The 23,017-nt window shown below is 43.0% G+C and overlaps 1 protein-coding gene across 1 annotated transcript in view; it reads left to right on the forward strand.

The window, feature by feature from the left end:
- The window catches only part of LOC309494167 (NACHT, LRR and PYD domains-containing protein 1 homolog), a 57,586-nt gene extending 38,448 nt beyond the window's left edge, over positions 1-19,138 (forward strand). The window contains exons 5-11 of the mRNA XM_082163415.1: positions 898-1,071; positions 1,162-1,335; positions 2,127-2,195; positions 2,593-2,697; positions 9,624-9,670; positions 9,751-10,327; positions 15,819-19,138. Coding sequence (XP_082019541.1) covers positions 898-1,071; positions 1,162-1,335; positions 2,127-2,195; positions 2,593-2,697; positions 9,624-9,670; positions 9,751-10,327; positions 15,819-17,010 — 2,338 coding nt within the window. The 3' untranslated portion in view covers positions 17,011-19,138. The remainder of the gene's footprint in view (positions 1-897; positions 1,072-1,161; positions 1,336-2,126; positions 2,196-2,592; positions 2,698-9,623; positions 9,671-9,750; positions 10,328-15,818) is intronic.
- Positions 19,139-23,017: the final 3,879 nt, after the last annotated feature.

Here is a 23,017-nt window from a genome sequence, read left to right on the forward strand (position 1 = left end):
AGCTAGCCAAAACTAGGCAAAATATAGTCTGAAAATTCATATGAGTTCTATATCATCAGAAAAGGAATTATATAACAGTAAACAACTTACTCTGAACATGTATCCTCGGCGGGATCAATTCGCTCTTGAAAATGCAGCCGTTCGTCGCCCGAGTTGCAATCTTCCTCTGAGGAAAAGGTGAATTCTTCCTCGCTGTCCAGAATCATCTGAAGGGCGTCTTTACCGGAGAAGCGTGCCATCTTCGGAGTGCGATGAATTATCAGTGAATCTGATGAAGAGACTGTGTTTTTATGGCATTGATCGGGGGGCGGGTGCGATGCATAGATCACCTAAACTATTTACCATGTGAATAGCGCCGGGGGCGTGGCGGCCTCAGCTCATTAAAGTTAATGAAGGGAGAACGTAAAAACGGTATCTCTCCTTGCTTTCAAACAGATTACATAAGCTGAGAATATTTGTTTTTTATATAAACTACTTCATTTAAAAGAAGAGAATTCAAGCATCATAAAGACATATTTCACGTGTCAGTGGGAGAAATATTCGCTGAGTTATGGTTCATTTTCGGACGCGTTTCAGAATAGACTTCACTGACAGAGAGAAGACAGAACTCGCATCATGTTTATTTTTCTTTATTTGGCGAAAAGCACAACACTTTGTTTTTATTGTGAGTATACACAAAAATAATACACACTTAACTGGATCGAGTGATGTAAAACACAATATTGTAAGATCAAAATCAACAGAGTATTTCTCGTCTCTGAAAAGCTGCTAAAGAAAAAAACGAGCCTATCGCGCCGGCGCGACAGCCGACCTCAGGGGGTTAAGGTGCTACTGCTGCCCCTTTAAAGAAAAACACCCTGAACCCCAACTTATTGTGCTGTATTTACTCTCTTCTAGTCTTGTTGGCTGTAATTTCACTGGTCAGGATTGTGAAATTGTGTCATCAGCTCTACAATCCTCAAACTGTGTCCTGAGAGAGCTCGACCTGAGTAACAATGCCCTGCAGGATTCAGGAGTGAAGATTATTTCTGATGGACTGAAAAGCCCGCACTGTCAGCTGCAGATACTGAGGTATTTAAGAACACATGAGAGATTATTTACATTCTGCCGGTCATAATGTCGATGTGTGTTTGTAGATGATCTGACTGTGTGTGTCTGTAGGTTGCCTGGCTGTATGGTGACAGAGGAAGGCTGTGGTTATGTGTCTTCAGCTCTGAGTTCAAACCCCTCACACCTGAGAGAGCTGGACCTGAGTAACAATGACCTGCAGGATTCAGGAGTGAAGATTATTTCTGAAGGACTGAAGCGGCCAAACTGTAAGCTGCAGATTCTGAGGTATTTAAGAATATATAAGAGATGTATCACACCAACACAGAAAAGATACAAAGGGGCAGGTGCTAGCTGTTGGAGATTATGTGGGAAAAGGGAATCTAACCATTATCATATTTTTGGGGAGTGTCAGAAATTAACCCAGTTTTGGCAAGGGATTGAAGGAAATTTGGAAGCTGTTTTTGAGGTGATGATTCCTTTCAAGTGTGAATGTTTATATCTGGCTAATAGTTATTTTGATGGGTGGAATAACATCGATAAGAAACTGATGTTAATTCTTCTGGCAGCCAGTAAAAATGTAATTACAAAGAAATGGCTAAAACCAGAGCCACTTACAGTTGATGATTGGATTGACATATATATACAGTATATATGTACACTGTATATACTGTATATGTGATGGAAAAGCTAACCCAGATAGAATAAATTTGTTCAATATGGAAAAAAATTCGCACTGACTTTTCTTGAAGCATAAATGGTCTGTAAAGTAATGTTTTTTTAAGAATTATAAGTAATAGCTCCCCTTGTTCTTGTACATAGTTGCTGTCAAAATGAGGAAAACACAAAACATCTGTATAAGCTTGAGTTTTGAATTTCCATGACCATTGGCAGACATGATGGGTTATAATGCTGTCTCTGTATTGATGTATATGTTTTTGTTTTATTGTAAAGAAGAATTTCTGCCTCGATAAATGTATATATTTGTCCGCTGAAATTTAAATAAGTACATATAAGAGATTATTTACAGTCTGCCAGTTATGTGTGCTTTTGTAGATGATCTGACTGTGTGTCTGTAGATTGTCTGGCTGTATGGTGACAGAGGAAGGCTGTGGTTATGTGTGTTCAGCTCTGAGTTTAAACCCATCACTAGATTAAACTAGATTAAAGTCGCATCTCTTCAGCCAGGCATTCATATAATCCTACAGTTCAAACTACAATCCGGCCTCTATCCAATGCCAGAGGAGAACTGGCCCCCGACTGAGCCTGGGTTCTCCCAAGGTTTTTTTTCTCCATTAAGGCACCTGATGGAGTTTTAGGACACCATTAGGTCACTTGATGGAGTTTTTCGGTTCCTTGCCACTGTTGCCTTTGGCTTGCTCAGTTGGGGATATTTTGGGGATATTTAATTTAATTTTATCAATCAATAAATTCCTCTTGAAACAAACTTTGTTGTATTATTTTAATTTAATACTGTGAAGCTGCTTTGATGCAATCTGTATTGTGAAAAGCGCTATACAAATAAACTTGACTTGACTTGACTTGACACCTGAGAGAGCTGGATCTGAGCTACAATCACCCCGGAGAATCAGGAGTCAAGCTGCTCTCTGACAAACGGATGGATCCAAACTGCTCACTGCAGATACTCAAGTATGTGGAACAATAAGAGGCCCGGTTTACACCTGGTATTAAGAGCTGCCTCAGGTGATCTGGCCACAAGTTGTTTACTCTCATTCGGATGTAGAGCAATTCCAGCGTTATGATTATAGTGTTGGTAATAAATACATTCTATGAGAGTTTATATTTCAAGTTTTGAAATATAAACTCTCATAGAATGTATTTATTACCAATATATTGAATAGGGCTGTCAAGCAGTGAAACATTTTAATCAAATTAATTACATGATTTGGTGATTAATTAATTTATTAATTACACGCACATCAAATTTGGCTGAGAAATTACCCCCAAAAGATAATTTTAAGTCATTGTGTCAAACATCAAATAGACATTACAAAAAGTAGCTTCAGAAAAAAATATTTGATTCAGCATAGAATTTATTACACATATATTTTTTGATCATGAGGTTGAGTAAATGATGACTGAATTTTCATTTTTGGATGAACTATACCTTTATTGTTGTACTACATGTACACTCAAAGCACTTTCCAATCATATCAGGGAATCTCTCCTCAACTACCACCAGTGTGCAGCATCCACTGAGATGATGCAACGGCAGCCACAGAACAACGACGCCAGTGCGCTCACCACACACCAGATATAGGTGGAGAGGAGAGAGAGTGATAGAGCCAATTCAGTGGATGGGGATTTTTAGGAGGCCATGATTGGTAAGGGCCAATGGGTACTCTGGCACCCCCTACTGGCCTCACTAACACCTCCTCCAGCAGCAACCTGATTTTCTCAGGAGGTCTCCTATCCAGGTACTGACCAGGCTCAGCCCTGCTTAGCTTCAGTGGGCAACCAGTCTTGGGCTACAGGGTGATATGGCTGCTGGTGCATATGGAAATATGAAATAATTTTTTTGAATGAGATTATACTCTAAATAAGAAACTAAAACTTCCAGTAGGTGGCGGTCAAGTCAAGTCAAGTCACATTTATTTAAATAGCGCTTTTTACAATACAGATTGTTTCAAAGCAGCTTTACAGAGATAACAGGAAAATAATGCAACAAAGTTTGTTTCCAGAAGAAAATAGCGCCACAGTCCAGCTTAAGTAAGTTCAGTGATGTTTCATTTTTGTTGTAAAAAAGGTATTCATTTAGTTAATTTATATATATAGCCACTCTGGAGAAAACCGTGATGTCGTCGTCCAGCTCAATTCAGTTCTAATATACTGGTGTCAATGCAGGCAGATCAATATTATTGTTGAATACTAAATTCAATGTTAAATGAAATGTCCCCAACTAAGCAAGCCAAAAGCCAATGGCAACAAAGGTGAAAAAAGGCGACAGTGGCAAGGAGCCAAAACTCCATCAGGGCAGCATGGAGAAAAAAAACCTTGGGAAAAATCAGGCTCAGTCGGGGGGCCAGTTCTCCTCTGGCCAGCGAACAAACAGTGTATGATTATGATTCAGGCAGCATTATAGGTCAGAAGTTAGATTGGATTGGAACAATCAGAATATTATCCAGTTCCATCTGGTTGAAGATCGGAGTCATCATGCCGGTATGGTGACTGGTTTGATGAGGATCAGAGCCAATGGATGTTGTGTCAATGAGGCCTTCACAGGGGAGAGTGTAGTTGGCACAATCTAACAGAACAGGACTAATATGGTCATACTTCCTGGTTCTGGTAAGAACTCGAGCTGCTGCGTTTTGAACCAGCTGTAGTTTGTTTATCCCAGCCAACATGTATATGTGGGCCCCACATGGTTTATGTTTGGGCTACGTGGGTACCAAGTGGGTATGGTCCCAAAATGGGCATCTTATCTGGGGCCCACTTGGGTCAGCTAAGTAGGTCCCACATGGGCAAAAACAGGTGGGCTCCCTATGTGGGTCCTAGTTGGGTCACTAATGGGAAATGAGTGCATGGGCTCAAAATGGGCAACACAAATGGGGCCCATTTGGGTTTATCAAATGGGTTAGACATGGGCAAACACAATAAATCCCATATAAGCGATTTTTAAGCGAAACCATTTCTCTACAGATCAAGTACAATAAACAAAGATCAGCGCATCTCTATTCGAAACCGCTAAGTATTTAAATTAATTTGTGTACACTCACAATAAAACAGAACATTGTGGCTTTGTAAAATAAATAAAACAAACAGGACGTGTTTTCTGTCGTCTCGGTTTCCTTACTGTCAACTTGTTTGTGGAGCGCCTCACAAAAATAAACCAAACTCAGCAGAATACTGTCACACAGCTTTTTCTTTTCTTTTGTTAATCTGTTGATTATTTAAGTCAAATATATTTAGCATAATATTCTTTTTATACAGGCCTGTGTGTGTGTGTGTGTGTGTGTGCATAATCCTCCTTTTGAACGCAAGAGTGTGTGTGTGTGTGTGTGTATGCATCATCCTCCTTTTGAATGCAAGAGTGTGTATGTTTGTGTGTGTGTGTGCATCCAAAGGGAGGATGATGCGCACACACACACACACACACACACTCTCTTGCGTTCAAAGGGAGGATGAGTCACACACACACACACACACACACACACACACACACACACTCTTGCGTTCAAAGGGAGGATGAGTCACACACACACACACACACACACACACACATACTCTCTCTCTCGGTAGTCCATCGTATCCGATGATGACATTCCACTTCATTTGCGGTGTACTCTTTTATGACTGTAGAGTCCAATCCTTGATCCACAAATTTTATTACATATTGGGCATGTAAAGTCTGAGTTTGTAGAGGCAGACATGGTTGCATGTCTCCGCAGTCTTTTTTGTTGTTTCCTTATATTCCTCTCCGATTCCAGCTGCACTATTCCTGTGTGGCAGAGCTGCTTCCAGGTGGTTCGGTTTGCTGCGAATTCTTCAAGGCATGAAGGATTAATTTGACACTTTCCTAGTGATGTTTTTAGTTGGTCTTTGTACCGCTTTTTCTGACCCCCTGCAGAACGGCGGCCATGATGCAGCTGACCATAAAGGATTTGTCGTGGAAGACGATCTTGAGGCATCCTAATAACATGCCCAAGCCAGCGTAGTTGATGTTCAGTGACTGTTGCCTCCATACTCTTGCAGTTTGTTCTAGCAAGCACTTCAGAATGTGGTACATGGTCATAGCATGTGATCCCCAAGATTCGCTGCAAGCACCTTATATGGAAACGCTCCAGCAACCTTAGGTGATGGCTGTATATGACCCAGGCTTCACAGCAGTAAAGAAGAGTGGTGATGCACACAGCTTTATAGATGGTAACTTTAGTGCCCAATTGAAGGTGCTTATTTTGAAAGACCTTGCGTCGAAGTTTGCCAAAGGCTGCAGAAGCTTGCCTTATCCGATTATTTATTTCGTAATCGAGATTGCAGTCCTCTGATACAATGCTGCCTAGATACTTAAAGGATGGCACTATTGTAAGTGGTTGTTGTTCTATGGTAAAAACAGGCATGGTAGGTGGAGGGCTGAGCCTCCATTGACATATCACTTCAGTTTTGGTGGTATTAACTGTCAAGCCCAATCTGCTATAGGTCTTCACAGCAGCAGCAAGGATAATTTGCAGGTCTTCTGGGGTATGTGCCACGAACACGCAGTCGTCAGCATACTGCAACTCAAGGACTCGCATTTCTGAGATCTTAGTGGCGGCCTGGAACCTTCGAATATTAAAGAGATTTCCATCCAACCTGAAGTCAACAGTGATCCCAATACTGCTTTCAAGCTTATCACACAGAAGCTTTGTGACACAAAGGAGGTAGATATTAAAAAGTACCGGTGCCAGCACACATCCTTGTCTTACCCCAGTGCATACTCCAAAAGGCTCTGACTCCTGACCACCTGTGGTCACACGAGCTACCATCCCTTCATGGAACTGTGACAGGATATTACAAAACTTTTTTGGACAGCCAAATTTTATTAAGATGTCCCAGAGCAGCTCTCGATTCACAGTGTCAAATGCTTTGGAGAGATCGACAAATGCCATGAAAAGGTCCTGATGTTGTTCACGGCATTTTTCTTGGAGCTGTCTCACTGTGAAAATCATGTCCACAGTACTCCGATTCTTTCTGAAGCCACACTGTGACTCTGGCAACAAATGTTCGGTTAGGTTTTCTACCAGCCTACGTAGCATGATTTTTGCCAGGACCTTGCCTGCGACTGCTAGCAGCGATATACCTCGACTGTTGCTACAAATAGATTTGTCACCCTTGTTTTTATATAAAGTGACAATGTTTGCATTTCTCCATTGTTGAGGGACACACTCCTGTTCCCAGACCTGCAGGATATATTGATGAATCATCCTGGTACACAGGTAGCCACCCTGTTTAAGGAGCTCCGATGGGATGCCATCATTGCCAGGGGACTTATTATCTTTGAGGGAGTTGATCGCTGCTAGCACCTCTAGAAATGTTGGAAGATGATCAAGGGCTTGGATAGGTGGTCGATTTGGTAGCTCCTCCAAGATGGAATGATCAATTGGTGACTGATGGTTAAGGAGAACTTCAAAATATTCAGCCCACCTTGCCAAGATCTGTTTCCTGTCTTTTAAAACTGTTAGTCCATCTGCTGCTTTTAAAGGTGTAATAGAACAATTCCTAGGTCCATATATGACTTTTAAGGAGTTGTAGAAGTTATACATATCGTTTCTATCAGCATATGATTGAATTTCTTGAGCCTTGTTCAACCACCATGAATTCTGTAGAGTAAGTAAAGTTGTCTGTACCTCCTTGCGTGCTGTTTGCCATTGCTGCCGAAGGATGGTGGATGCAGGGCAGCTGATGATAGCCCTGTATGCTCTGCGCTTAGTTTCCAGCATGGACATGATGGCATCAGAGTTCTCATCAAACCAGTCCTGATGTTTTCTGGTTTTATAGCCTATAGAATCGACTGCAGTTTCATGTAACATTGAGGCAATGGATGCCCATTTCTGATCTATGGTGTAATCAGAACACAGAATGGACTCGCACTCTGATGACCTCATACCTATTGAACGGCGGAACATATTCCTTGGTGAAGCTGACTTTAGCATAGCACAATTCAGTTGCTTTTTGGTGGATTTCCTGAGACGCTGTGGGGGGCGCACTTTGAAATGGAGCTTAGTAATAATCAAGCGGTGATCCGTCCAGCACTCTGCACCTCTCATGGCCCGGGTCAACAGAACATCACTAATGTCAGCACGTCTTGCTATGACATAGTCAATCAGATGCCAGTGTTTAGATCGTGGATGCATCCAAGATGTTTTATATTTGGTTTTCTGCTGAAACAATGTGTTGGTAATAGTGAGGTCATGCTCTGCGCAGAGTGTTAGCAGCCTGAGACCATTTGCATTCACCTGCCCAACACCGTGTCTACCCATTTCTCCACGCCATAAATCGTTGTTTCTTCCCACCCTAGCATTAAAATCACCCAGAAGGAATATCTTATCATTCCTAGGGATACGCTGAAGGTTGTCATCTAATAGCTGATAGAATCCATCCTTCACACTGTCGTCTGATGGTAATGTGGGCGCGTATGCACTTAGTAGAGTAGCATAGCGTGCTTTTGCTAGGGGGATACGGAGGGTCATCAACCTCTCACTTACTCCGATGGGTGTTTCAGTGAGACAGGGCAGGAGACTGTTCTTGATTGCCATTCCCACACCGTGCTGATGCTTGTTACCAGGGGGATAGCCTCTCCAGAAGAAGGTGTACCCTCCTCTCTCTTCTTTCAGCGAGCCTTCACCCAGCAGCCTTGTCTCACTAAGGCCAGCGATATCCACATTATAGCGCTTCAGTTCCTCAGAGATCAGTGCAGTCCTCCTATGAGGTCTGTTACCCTCATTATCCAGGAGAGTCCTGACATTCCATGTTGCCAATTTAAAAGGAATTATTTTCTTATTTCGACCGCAAGTTGGAATTCCCAGTAGGCGCGGTAACCTACCCAGGAGATTGTAGAGTGGGCAATTTTTAGGCCACCTTTTCTAGGCCCTTCCCAAATAGGGTGAGCAGTGTGGCCCCTAAATAGGGCTGCTCAGTCGCACGGGGGGCTGCCGAAAGCAGCATCCACTCAATCCAAGCTGCTAGCGACCATATACCCCATGCCGCTGCCGTGTAGGGTTCTAGCTAGAAGCTTCCAGGCCATTCTTCCCTGCTCCCGTCACCAGATACCCCATCGCCGCCAGTCTTCAACCAAATATGAGATCAGAGTATTGTACACCGTGGTCAGAGGTGGAGACCTGCGCAAAGGGAACGTTTTTAAAGTGCCATAGTGGGTGCACAGGCCCCAGTAACACTATCTTCACCATAGTTTGGAATATCCCGGTGGCATGGGTGACCCAAGACGACCAGTTCCAAAATATAGTTGCAGGAGGCTGCTGGATCTTCAGACTGTCAGGAGACAGCCTAATGTGCGCCTCCGACACATGCTTTTTTCTCTCAGGATATGCTCCCGTAGCCTTGATCTCAATAGACTAACCTGCAAGGCAGCAGGGCAGTGGCTGGCCATAAACGACCTCTGGGGACCACTGCAACTCCGAGATCCCCCACCAAGTTAGCCTGGAGCCGCGAAGCACCCAGTTTCCGTGTGTGGCCACGAGGAGGCCTGGTGGGAGTCTTGGAAATGGAGAGGCTATATACTGGCAGGGGGAGACTTATAGGCTGCTTCCCTGTTCACCATAAAGGCTAGCCAGTGGCAGCAGGCTGAAAGCAACTGCTGCACTAGTCGCATCACATCACCCTGTGACGAATCACACACACACACATACACACACACACACACACACACACACACACACACACACACACACACACACACACACACACACACACTTGCGTTCAAAGGGAGGATGATGCACTCACACACATTCTCTTGCGTTCAAAGGGAGGATGATACACACACTCACTCACACACACACACACACACACACTTTCTTGTGTTTCCTTTAGAAATGAATATGAATCATGTTTGTGTTTTATAGTGTGGATCATTGTGGAGAGTTCAGAATGACAGCAGGATTACACAAATGTAGGTCTACACACACAATCATTTAGTGATTTATTGTTGATTTGTGTCATTTAGTGAAATGTTTCTCTTCTTGTGTTCAGGGGCCTGTGATCTCACACTGGATCCAAACACAGCGAGCACTCTTCTCATTCTGTCTGATGAGAACAGGACAGTGAAGAGTGTGTCTGAGCGTCAGCCGTATCCTGATCATCCAGAGAGATTTGATGATGATGTTCTTCAGGTTCTGTGTGGAGAGAGTCTGACTGGACGCTGTTACTGGGAGGCTGAATGGAGCGGATATAAAGCTGATATATCAGTGACATATAAAGGAATCAGCAGGAAAGGAGAGGGTGAAGACTGTGTGTTTGGATTAAATGACAAATCCTGGAGGCTGCTCTGCTCTGATAACAGATTCTCTGTCTGGCACAATTATAACAGCACTGATATTCCTGTCGCCTCTTCATCCTCTAAGAGAGTAGGAGTGTATGTGGACGTGTCGGCCGGCACTCTGTCCTTCTACAGCGTCTTTGACACACACACACTCACACACTTACACACACTCAACACCACATTCACTGAACCCCTCTATGCTGGATTTGGGGTTTATTACTCCTCAGTGTCTCTGTGTGACATTAAACAGCGTCCTGAGAGAAACAACAGTGATACACACACAACCGGGTGAGTGAAATATACTGTGTCTTAGTGAAGAATTTTTCCAGACTGAATAATAGTTCAATCCTCTGTTCTTCAGTGCTTTGCATAGAAAATAAACACAAAATAAAAACAAGGGAAATTAAAACAGTTATAAAAGGAATTAAAAGAGATAAATGAAATGAAATGAATTAGAATAGTTTAGAGCTAAATCTATTTTTTCCTTCAGTTTCAGAGTTGTGAGGTCTCTGTGAATAGGGCTTAAGGCCACATCCACACGAAGCCAGAGCTTTCCCTATCCGATATTTTTTTTCCCCGTTCAAAATTTATTTTTCGTAAACACGGCGTCGTCTCAAGAAATATCTGCGTACACACGAAACCACTGAAACCGACTCAAAACGATGTAGTATACATGCCAGACCAGTATGTGGCGCTGTAATTCTGCCACAGACATACACTAAAAACGCATTAAAGCATGCGCATAAACCTTGCGCGCTGTATACAACAATAATATTAGGCAGTATAGCTTCTTTTTTTCTTTTCTTTTTTCTTTTTTAATCAAGAACTTTGTTGAACAATATGAAAAACCATAAATGTAGTTGCTGTGACTTAACGGTGTCTGACTAGTTGACACTTGGTGTGATGACATCATCGTTTCACAAAATGTACGGATTGGCCGTACACACGAAAACGCAAGGGCGGCGTTTTCAGATTTATCCACCTTGGGACCCGGTTTCAAAAAATAGCGGTTTCAGTCTCCGAAAACGCCGGATCCGTGTGGACGAAACGCCAATACGATAAAAAATGTATACGTATACAGCGAAACGCGTCTCCGTGTGGACGGGCCCTAAGACTGATTTACTGGTACTTCTCAAAAGCTCCTGATCACACACAAGATCTCTAAACTGTAATTTGCTAGTAATTTTCTGTAATTTTCTAGCTGTAGTGTGATCTTCTTTTCTGTTAATATTCCTTTAGATGAGGAATAAGACAGAAATAGTCAAATTCACTCAGTATTACTTGATCTATTCCAGCACTCCCTCAATTACAATCAAGCACAATTAACTGTAGACAGTTGTGTTGTAAGCAGTAAAACAGTCCAGTTCTTTATAGTCAAACTCATTTATTATGTTTGATAATGAACATTTCTGTCCACCCCAGACTGCTGATGGTCTTTATCTGTCCACCTCTGTGAAAATATCCACAGTTAAAAACACTGATTTATAGAAGACTTGACACATTATTCAGCTTGAGCTTATTGATGGAGAATATAGAGTTCATGTTGGCTATTATGTGTGAATTAAACTCTCATTATAGTATATATGTGTTTGTTATATTAGATTGTTTGTTATTAGTGAGTGACATCACAGGTGTCAGTCGCAGCATTATATACTAGCTTTATATTTTCTCTCTGTCAAACTGCCGTCAAAAATAGTTTTTATAGTAAACTGTTTGTATGTTGTTGGTTTTGAATTGTTGGTAATACTTTACAATAAGGTCCCATTAGTTAACATTCATTAAAGGGGTCCTGAACTGGCTTTTTAATTTTTCTTATATTGTTGTCTGAGGTCAATTTATGATGTTCGCTTGGTTTTTACATTGAAAAACATCAAAATGAATAAGTAATAGGCTATTTTCTACCCTGGTTTTGAGCCTAGCTCCTGAAACGCTCGGTTTTTATGGGTGTGCCGCATTGAAGACTTGGAAGTAAACGCCCACTGCTATGATTGGATAACAGTTTTGCATATTATAATGAGTTTCATGTAATGCGCGAATCGGTGGGCGGGGCTAAACGGGCAGTGTTGAAGTAGGCGTTGATCTTCTTCTGCGGAGGCGGGGTTTGATACCCTTTGATGTCATAGAGCCCCACTTTGAAAAACCTGTCGTACGCTGTGCCTGGTGTCAATAAAAGCTTTTATTGGACTAACAAGGAAGTTTTCAGTTTTGAAACTTACAGGATATTCTTATAGTATGATGCCGTCTTATATGTTAAAAGTCAAGGAAAATTAGATTTCTCATTTCATCACCCCTTTAAAGCAACACTATGTAACTTTTCAACCTTCATAATATATTTCCAAGATCCTTGTGATGGTACATCAACTTACAATAGGTTGAATGACACGTCTGCCATAGCCTGACAGGGTCTGTATCGCTTTTACTGGCACTATGTAACTTCGGGGTTCGGGTAGTAACCAGAGCACAAAAAGAACTACAAAATTCGACTGCTTTACGGCATACGTCACTTCCCCCACCACTTCGTCAAATTTGGACGTGAGAGGCCAACCAGCGTTTGTTTTCGGCTTTCGTGCGTATGTTTTTGTCATGGGGGTTGTTTACACCTGGCCACTTCACGCATTTTCTCAGATGGGATAGCTATCCGATCGTGAAAAGTCCAGGTTTAAATGCCCTCCGAAACGCATTTGAGACGGATTTGAATCCGATCCCTCAAACCACTTCAGGAGATCTGAGACGCATTCCAGACGAAACTGGACAAGTGTAAATGCATATGGTTTTTGAAACCACATATGTAAATTGTACTCCTCCCAAAAATGCAACAAAAAAAAAAAAAAAACGTGTGAGAGCGTTGTACAGGCTATATGTTATATCCAGATATGACGACGCGCTGGAACACGCATCACCGCAGATGAGCAACTGCATCAAGCCAACGTGCAAACTATCGCAAATCAAAGTGAAAGTAAGTCGCAGACGCTTAACACACAATCTTCATCATTAAAAGTAAAGAAACGAAATGATCTTACCAGGGCTGTTACTGCTCTCTCTTATTGCGGTCTTTGATTTTGAAATTTTAGCTGATGATCTATAAAATGCAGCTCATATCTGTTGCTTTGGGTGACGTGCACTCCATTAAATCTGCATATAGCGCGAGAATTGAAGATCGAATTTAAATCCGTTTCGCAAAAATACATTTATGTGACCAGGTGTAAATGGAATCGTTTTGATAAATCAGATAGCTATGCCTCACGAATTAGTTTGCCAGCTGAACTCAGGTGTTGTGAGGTGTATTTATCACGTAGTCCTGAGGGATATCAGACGACGCTGTTGACGTTGATTCCTGCGATTATCATGAGAACAGCTTTCAATATCTCACATAATTATCATAAATAAGCCTAACGTAGAGGTTGTATAGTGTAAACGAGCACAATTTGCAAACTATTATGATAAATTGCAATAATCATGTCTAATGACATCATAACGGCCAATGTTATGAAATAATGCGACGTACATTTAACTTAATTGAGTTATCTGGCATTTTGTAATGTTTACATTCCAATAAAAACAACACAAATTAAATGATACAGTAGGCCTAGCCCTAGACTATAGACTATTTACTTGTGATTTAGCTGCAATCATGTAAAAACGTTATAATATAATTTACGACAGTGCAAGTATTCCACAGCGACTCTAGGGGTCGCTGTTTGACAAAAACACAATTTCTACTTAGTGTGGCTTTAACCCCCTGAGGTCGGCTGTATCGCCGGCGATACCAGCTCGCTTTTTTTTTATCAGTGTAAAAGAAACTCATAAATACTCTGTTGACTTTGATTTTCCATAGGAGTTTCATACGTCAATCGATGTTAAATGTGTATTATTTTTGTGTACTCACAATAAAAACAAAGTGTTGTGCTTTTTGCCAAATAAAGAAAAATAAACACAAAGCGAGTTCTGCCTTCTCTCTGCCAGTGAAGTCCATTCTGAAATGCGTCCGAAAATGAACAATAACTCAGCGAATACTCAGTCAAACAGGCATACAGACACACAGGCATGAAGCTTGAATTCTCTTCTTTTAAATGAAGTAATTTATATAAAAAACAAATATTATCATCTTGTGAAATCTGTATTAAAAGAGAGCGATTCCAGTCGAGCTCATTACAGCTCATTCAAATGTAATGTGACTCCGCCTACGGAGAGCGCGCGCTATTCAAACGCAAATGGCTGAGGCAATCCACGCAAAACCTGTGAACGCCCCCATATCAGCTCGAGAAAACACAAGTTTATTCAGATCATTACTTGTTTACACCGTCTCGCAGCGCTGTGAGGAATAATAATAATGGAAAATGTCCCTCAGAAGTGCGGGTATATCGAGGAGCAAGGATCCGACTGAGCTGAGGAAAACTGTAGTATGTTTTTTTTCCTTCTCACGTGAATCGCGTTTCTGTTTTGTGAATGAATGAACGGCAGAGATGCGCTGTTTACCACAGCTCGCAAAAAGACAGTTAAAATTTAAATCGCGTGTGTGAATGAATGATGATGTTTTAGCAAACTGTATTGCTATACTGAGATGAGTAAAAATCGACTGAAATATGTTGAAATAAAATGTAGGCTATTTGTATAAGCAACGTATTAAACTGCAAATTAACATTTATATGCCCTAATATTTCATAAAAACAACGTTACAGTCAGGCGAAATATGAAAGACAACATTTTGTTGACTAGATTTGGGTACAGTTTTTACTGTAGAATATACTGCCACATCAAATAAGCTTTTGTTTAGCAATTTCTATATATATAAAATACTATTTTTGTCAAAAATAAAGTCATCAACTAAGATGTTAGCTGTTCCAATGTTGGCTATATTAAAACTAATGAATACATAGATAAAATGTAGGCCCATAATCATTTTTTTTACAAAGAAAGAGTACACTTGAAATATTGTTGAAATTGTAAGTATTGTTGTAATTGTAACCTTTTTAATAAAATAGCAAAACATATTTACAAGATAGATGTAAGCAAAATCTTAAATGGTCAATATAAGTCTTCTTCTAAATATATCTTTTGTCCTTGCATTGTGGCTCAGTCAGTGTCACACCTGAATGAATGGCTAATTATGCAGAGTGGGTGGGACATTGTATTCTAAGGTGTAAACCACTCCTCGTTCACGCCCCCCTCGCATATTGGCTTTCCAAGCAAAACCTGTTTTACATCAATTTAAATCAATGTATAGTTTTATGTGAACGATAAAGCAAGACTATTTTCACATAAGTTTGAAGCCAGAACTCGAAGGAACAACATCCATTAGTCAAAAGTCTTATTGACACATATTTATTATGAATTTTGTGGTCATATTTCAGCAACTTTCATTTTTATTTTTTTCAATAACCACGCATAAACATTATTCTCTTAAAAATTTAAAAATATACATGCATGGTGATCACATATTTTGGTAGCCCTGTTTGTGCTATATAGAGTGAATTTACACCTTTGCCATTAACATGTTTATAAATAACTGAAAAAAGCACTAATGTCAGAGCATGTTAGAACACCTCCAGGGCCCAGAAAACCGCTCAGACTCCAGAGGGTTAATGCTTTAACTGTTATTTGTTAACTTTAGTTAATCAACTGTTCATTGTTAGTTCCTGTTAGTTCAGGTCCATTAAATAATATTGACAGATACAACTTTTGATTTTAATAATGTATTAATAAACATTGAAAATAACATTAACTGAGATTAATAAAACCAGCTGACTCGTTGCTTCTGCCTTCTTCTGGTTCTTCACAGGTTCTCTCAGCCCAAACCTTCTGGCCTCGATATTCACCCGCTGCTGAACTGTCAGTCTTGTGTCCATATAGCTGATTCTGATCAGTGGCTTCAGATTGAGCCGTCGGCCTGTACAGATGAAGGAGGGTCAAAGTTCAGGGTCAGCACTGACCCAGGCCGTTACGAGTGTGTCAGGACCAGAATGCGATGGGTCTGTGACTGTGTCGTCACCCTTCAGTACCGTACCGTAGACGGACTCTTCCTCAACGCAGAGCTGGAGAGGCTGCAGTGCAACCGGATCGGTCCAGTGATTGACGTGATGGTGATCTCAGGGAAACTGGAGGAAGTTCATCTGCCCCATTACGCCTGTTTAGGAGAGTCTGACCCCTCTCTCAAAGATGCTGTGAAAGTCCTCACCGTAAAAGACGAGGGAATAACCACAGAACCTGTGCAGTTGACCCGATTCCATGCTAAGATTGTCCAACCATCCTTCTCTATTACAACATTAATTATAAGTTGGATAATGGGATGGTACGAACACTGCGATCTTCTTCTCTACATGCGTCCTAAAGATCCTCTCATTCTACATCTCTACTTTTTTCCATTTGATGATTGTGCAAAAGAAAAGGTTGAGAAGAAAGAAAAGAGAAATTACCCAATAGAGCATCCCAGACCTGGCAGGCCATTTCGGATGAACACGCCACACATTATTAAGGTTCCTGGTGCCTCTATCCATCCCAAAGAAGGGATCACATTCACAAGAAAAACTCCCCCAAACTACTTCAAGGTCAAGACTCGTCTGGAGAATGATCTTCAAATGACTCTTATCAGAGAAGAGGATAAGGAGGAGGTCTGGGATGCAACAGTTGAGAAAGATGAACTGATCCATCCTAAGAGAGACAAGCCGCGTCTGAATAGTGATCAGATTCTTCCTGAAAGAGACGAGCCACGTCGGAATAGTGAGGCAGATAAAGCAAGATATTTTGATAAGTATTGGCCAGATCTCATTCAGGGGGTTACAAATGTCCAGATCATTGCAGATAAACTATGTCAGCAAGAACTAATTCATGAGGAACAATATTCAGAAATCACACAGAGTTTAACCAGTCAGGAGAGCATGAGAAAGATCTGTGACATTATACGCAAACACAGAGATGCTGTGAAAGCTGAATTCATCTCAGTTCTTCAGACAGAGAAGCTTTACCACTTTTGAACGTTGGTGTCGGGGTCCTGCCCTGACAGTCTTGTCTGTTTTCTCTCTGTTCAATGTCCCCTTGTTTGTCTTGTGTCTGATCACATGGCTTTGTCTTTATTTGTGTTTGCCATGTGCTCCTCTAGTCCCGGCTCCTTGTTTAGTCCTAGTCTAGTCCTCGTTGGCCTGGTTGTGTTCACATGATTATTGTGTGCTCTGCTCTAGGGGTGTGTGATATTGACAAAAAATGATATCTCTATATTTTCTGGGATTTTCTCGATAACCATTATTAGCCGATATTTTGCTGAGTGTGTTTATTGTGTTGGGACTATGGCAGGTTTAGGACTGCCGTGGACAGCCGACTCCTAAAGTTTTTGATGTTCTTCATAGTCTGTGTGGTGGTCAGTTCAATGCAGTGACAGAAATTATTTTTTCCAATGTTTAAATAGATTTTTACCTAAAATGGGCATTTTTACCTTTATAAAGCCATTTATAGCAAATATAGCAAAACTATTTATATGCATGCATCATCTTTTGTGTCAATTTCATAAATGTAATCAAATTCAGTTATAAAAAGAAGACACAATAGGGCTGTTACCAATCAAATTAAATCAGTATCAACAAAATTCATCTTTGCAATATTGAATATTGATATTTAAAATTATTTAAATCAAGAGGTGGCAGCAAGGCACTGTTTATGAGCGAATCATTAAGATTCAACAGATTCATTCAAACGGCTGATTCTTCAAGGAAAGAAGCATTTGACTATAATCCATCCTACTCAACTGATCTGCTCAAACGGCTGATTCACTCAGTAAGGAAACACTGCCATGTGTGGCTTTGTTTTGAACTATTTTCATTGGTGAAATAGAGCAAAATCAGGCAATATGGTGTCTAAAATGTAAGTCACTTAATATTTACTTCTTGTTTATTAAACTTGTATAAAAACAATATCACATTTGTTATCATGCTGATATTTGGAGAAAAACTGCACTCTTGTGATATTTATTACTAAATGATATAAATAAAGACTAAATCACACAGTGAAAGTGTGCACTCTAAATGCGCACCCGCACTAGTCTAATCTACAAGACTACATCACGTAGAGTATGCATGCACTCTCTGGGTGTGTGTGACGGATAGACTCGATAATGTCAAATCGCACATCGTTAAAACAACAATTACGATATTATCGCAGACGATATACAGTATATCACACACCCCTACTCTGCTCCCTTTATATTGTGCTCCTTTCCTCATGTCTTTGCTGGTGTGTGTGTGTGTGTGTGTGTGTGTGTGTGTGTGTGTGTGTGTGTGTGTGTGTGTGTGTGACACAGTTCTTTTCAGTCAGTGCTAGATTTAGTTTTCCTTGTTTGATCATTTTCTTTTGATAATTCTATAGTTTTCCTTGTTCCTGTGTTTTCACTCTAGTCAAGTTTCAGTCTTTTGCTCCAGTTCTTACAGTATATTGGATTCTCTCTAGATTTGTATATTGTTGCTATCTAGTTTTTAATTCTGATTTTCTCTAGTTCCCTGCAAGGTTGCAGTCTTTTTTAGTTTCTTTTGTTTGCATTTCCAGGATTTTCTAGGATTTTCTTTGTCTTGTTTTTACCTTTCATTCTTTTGCAATCTTTAGTCATTAGTTTAATTAGTTTTGTCTAGTTTCTGCTTTTTTTATCTTGTTGTCTTGTGTATCTCGTGTTGGTTCTTGTCCTGATTCCTGTTCCACCTGGTCGCTGACTCTCCAGTCTAGTGCCCAAGGCTTCTCTAGTGATGATACAGGAAAATATGGCTTTATCAGAACTTTTGAAAATATGAATTCATAGTTACATTATAAATAAATCTCACACCTGTTTTTGTGCATCTGAGCACATGTTCTATGGGGAAGGTCAAATGAGTTAAATGAAAATACCCGCATTTGTTTAACTGCGTTTCATAAATGCATTTCTATTTCATAAATGTTGGTGAATTTATGTACATTTTTCTTGGTGAAAGATTAGCCATAAACTATGAAATGTATAGGTTTACTAAAAAGGATAGTTGTGGAAAATAAAATCCAGCTCTTTTTTAAAATATGATTATATTCTTCTGCAAAGTTTTATTGAACTGCAATGAGGAACATTTAATATTGTCTTTATATAATAAAACGTTTTTTTTTGTAAACTTTATTTTGTTGTGTCATTGGTATAACATTGGTAAATATTGGATATTTCACTGCATGAAAATATTCTGAATTAGCCTGACGTCGTCATAGAATATGAGTCTGATACTGCTCCATTGGGCTGTGATTATGGGGCGTGTTTCAACCGAACCAGAAAAGAAAATGCCTCTGCACTCAATTGGATAGACTTTTCCTAACAACGAGGAATTATATTAACCCTCTGAGGTCTGAGCTGTTTTCTGGCCCTGGAGGTGTTCTGACATGCTCTGACATTTGTGCTTATTTCTGTTACTTGTGACATTTTCATGGCTAAAGTCTTATTACACTGTATTTAGCACAAACTCTGCTACAATAATATATCAGCAGCATGTATGTAAAAGTTTGTAGTTTTGAGATAATGACATTTATGCGTGGTTTGTGAAAATACCCCCAAAAAATTGTCACTGAAATAAGGCCATGAAACCCATACTGATTATTTCTTCACAAGACTTTTGAAAATTGTATCACGTAGCCTAGAATATTTGCTCCAAAACTATGTGAAAATCACCCTGACTGCTCATTCAGATAAGACAATATATTGATTTAAATTTTTTACGACGTGTTTTGTGTGAAAAAGCCATATGCGAAGAGGCGTGATCATCTCATGAATATGTAAGGTTTTAACACCTGAGAAAGACAAAGACACTCCCCTAACTGCCCTATTAGGAGCTATCAGGCCCTGTCATTCAGAGCAACCTTGCACAAAGAATGAGGAGATTTAAAAAAGAATGGCTTTTAGATTGTTTTGTGGAGTGCGGTAAGTGAGGAGACAAGAGACGGAGATGCGTCGAGTCAACTTTACTATCCACTTCAATATATCTATCACACAGTACAGCGAGTGATATCAAAACCAAAACACAACGTCAAAACCGGAACTCGTCATCGTCTAAACCCCCCTCTCCTTAAAGGTACAGTCCCTTGGTGAATGTCTCTTTCAGACTTCCTTGTGGGTCACTACACAGGCCCCCCCAGAATTCACCCATAATAACAGGGCCAGGCCGAACATGTACCCCAAATAGAACATGTGACACTATGCACTAGTGCAAAACAGAACAGTCCAGCACATAACAGTCCCTTCCACAAAGTCAACGTACAGGGGGGCGGACTAGGCGGCCATACCGGCTGCGCCTAACAGTAGAGGGGCCAAGGGCAAGGGGCGGGGCAGGGGCAGGGGGCGAGGTTGCCGCAGGTGGGCGCCCTCGCCGCGGGGGCAGGGCCAGCTGAAGCGGTTCGCCAATATCCACATGAGCAGGCTTGAGACGGTCAATAGCCACCCGCTCAGGCCTGCCCCCCATATCCACAACAAAGTTCTTAGACCCCCCCACCAGGACACGGAAGGGCCCATCGTATGGGGGCTGCAGCGGTGTCCGATGGCCATCGTGGCGGATGAAAACATACTTGGCTGATGGTAAATCCTTGGGCACGTAGGACCGGGGAAGGCCATGGTGAGACGTTGGAATAGGAACAAAAGCATCTGCAATGTCCCGAGACGCAGCCCGATGTGAGGCAACTGACCACGGGGCCGTGGCATCTGGAAGAAACTCCCCCGGGACACGCAGAGGCTGGCCATACACCAGCTCGGCCGATGAGGCTTGAAGATCGTCCTTGGGGGCGGAGCGAAGGCCAAGCATAACCCATGGGAGGCGGTCAGCCCAGTCGCTGCCCGTAAGGCTGGCCCTGAGCGCAGCCTTCATGTCACAATGAAACCGCTCGCACAATCCGTTGCTCTGTGGGTTATAGGCTGTGGTACGATGGACCTTCACCCCAAGGACCTCGGCGACCGCAGACCAAAGCTCCGATGTGAACTGCGGACCCCGGTCCGAGGAGAGGTCGGACGGTGTGCCGAAACGGGCCACCCAAGCCATAATGAACGCCCAGGCCACTTCCGCTGATGTAGTGGAGGACAGGGGAACTACTTCTGGCCACCTGGTGGTCCTGTCCACCATGGTGAGGAGGTAGGTGTAACCACGGGAGGGGGGAAGTGGGCCCACCAGGTCCACATTCACATGATCAAAACGTCTCTCTGGCACTTTGAAGGGTGCCAAAGGAGCCTTGGTATGACGAGTCACCTTTGCGCGCTGGCACGCCACACAGGCCGCAGCCCAGGCCCTGACGTCCCTCCGCAGGCCCGGCCAGACGAACTTGGCCCCCACCAGCTTGGTAGAGGCCTTCACCCCCGGGTGGGAAAGACCATGGATGGCATCAAAAACTTTATGCCTCCAGGCAGCAGGTACCATGGGGCGAGGTTGCCCAGTGTAGACGTCGCAGAGGAGTGTAGCGTTGGCCGTGTCAAACATCACATCTTCCATGAGCAGCGCCGTGGGGGCCGTCCTGTAGGCTTGCACCTCAGAGTCCGCCATTTGATCCGCAGCCATAGCCGCATAGTCGAGGCCCAAGTGGAAGGAACCAGCGACCGCCCGGGAGAGGCAGTCGGCGACGAAATTGTCCTTGCCAGCCACGTGCTGAATGTCAGTGGTAAACTCGGAGATGGCCGAGAGCTGACGCTGCTGTCGACCAGACCATGGCTCCGTAGACTTGGCCATAGCAAACGTCAGCGGCTTGTGGTCAACGAAAGCCGTGAACCGCCGACCCTCCAACAGGAAACGGAAATGACGGGTGGCAAGGAAAAGACCAAGGAGCTCCCTGTCGAAGGCGCTGTACTTCCTCTCATTGTCCCGGAGCTTCCTGCTAAAAAAGGCCAGCGGCTGCCAGGCTCCGCTCACCCACTGCTCACACACAGCCCCCACGGCATAATCAGAGGCATCCGTAGTAAGAGCAACTGGGGCGGTCGGAGACGGGTGCGCCAGCAGAGCAGCGTTGGCCAGCGCAGTTTTGGCAGCATCAAACGCATCAGTCATCTCTGGGGACCAATCCAACACGTCCGCCGGTCTCCTACCCCGCAAGGCGTAATACAATGGACGCATGAGCTGGGCCGCACGGGGGAGGAAACGGTTGTAGAAGTTCACCATGCCCAGGAACTCCTGCAGGGACTTCACAGTGCGTGGGCGTGGAAAACTGGCGACGGCCTCCACCTTGGCAGGGAGGGGGACTGCCCCCTGTGGGGTGACGTGGTGGCCGAGGAAAGTGATGGATGACCGGCCAAACTCGCACTTGGCCGGGTTGATGATGAGGCCATGCTCACTGAGCCGGCCGAACAGCTGCCGGAGATGCGTCCGGTGGTCGTCTGCGGACGCGCTGGCCACGAGAATGTCGTCCAAGTAAACAAACATGAACGGCATATCTCGCAGCACCGAGTCCATGAGACGCTGAAACATCTGCACTGCCCCCTTGAGGCCGAAAGGCATCCGTAGGAATTCGAAAAGGCCAAAGGGTGTGATGACTGCTGTTTTGGGGACATCCTGCGGGTGGACAGGCACCTGGTGGTAACCGCGCACCAGGTCCACCTTTGAGAAAATGGTGGCGCCGGCTAGGTGGGCGGAGAAGTCCTGGATGTGCGGCACTGGGTACCGGTCGGGTGTGGTGGCGTCGTTCAGGCGACGGAAATCTCCACAGGGACGCCATCCGCCATCAGCCTTGGTCACCATGTGCAGGGGGGAAGCCCACGGGCTGTTGGAGCGGCGCACGATGCCGAGGTGCTCCATGGTGGCGAACTCCTCCCTGGCGACAGCGAGCTTGGCAGAGTCGAGGCGCCGGGCTCGTGCGTAGACTGGGGGGCCCACCGTGGTGATGTAGTGCTCCACGCCATGCTTAGCCACCGCCGATGAAAACGTGGGCGTGGTGATGTCAGGGAACTCAGCAAGTAGGCGTTGATACAGGTCCCCGTTGGCCAGCGTGTTTGACAGACAAAGCGCCCCTGTCCCTCCCAGC

The sequence above is a fragment of the Leuciscus leuciscus genome (genome assembly GCF_965113295.1).
Source record: "Leuciscus leuciscus genome assembly, chromosome: 3".
NCBI classification, from domain to species: Eukaryota; Metazoa; Chordata; class Actinopteri; order Cypriniformes; family Leuciscidae; genus Leuciscus; species Leuciscus leuciscus.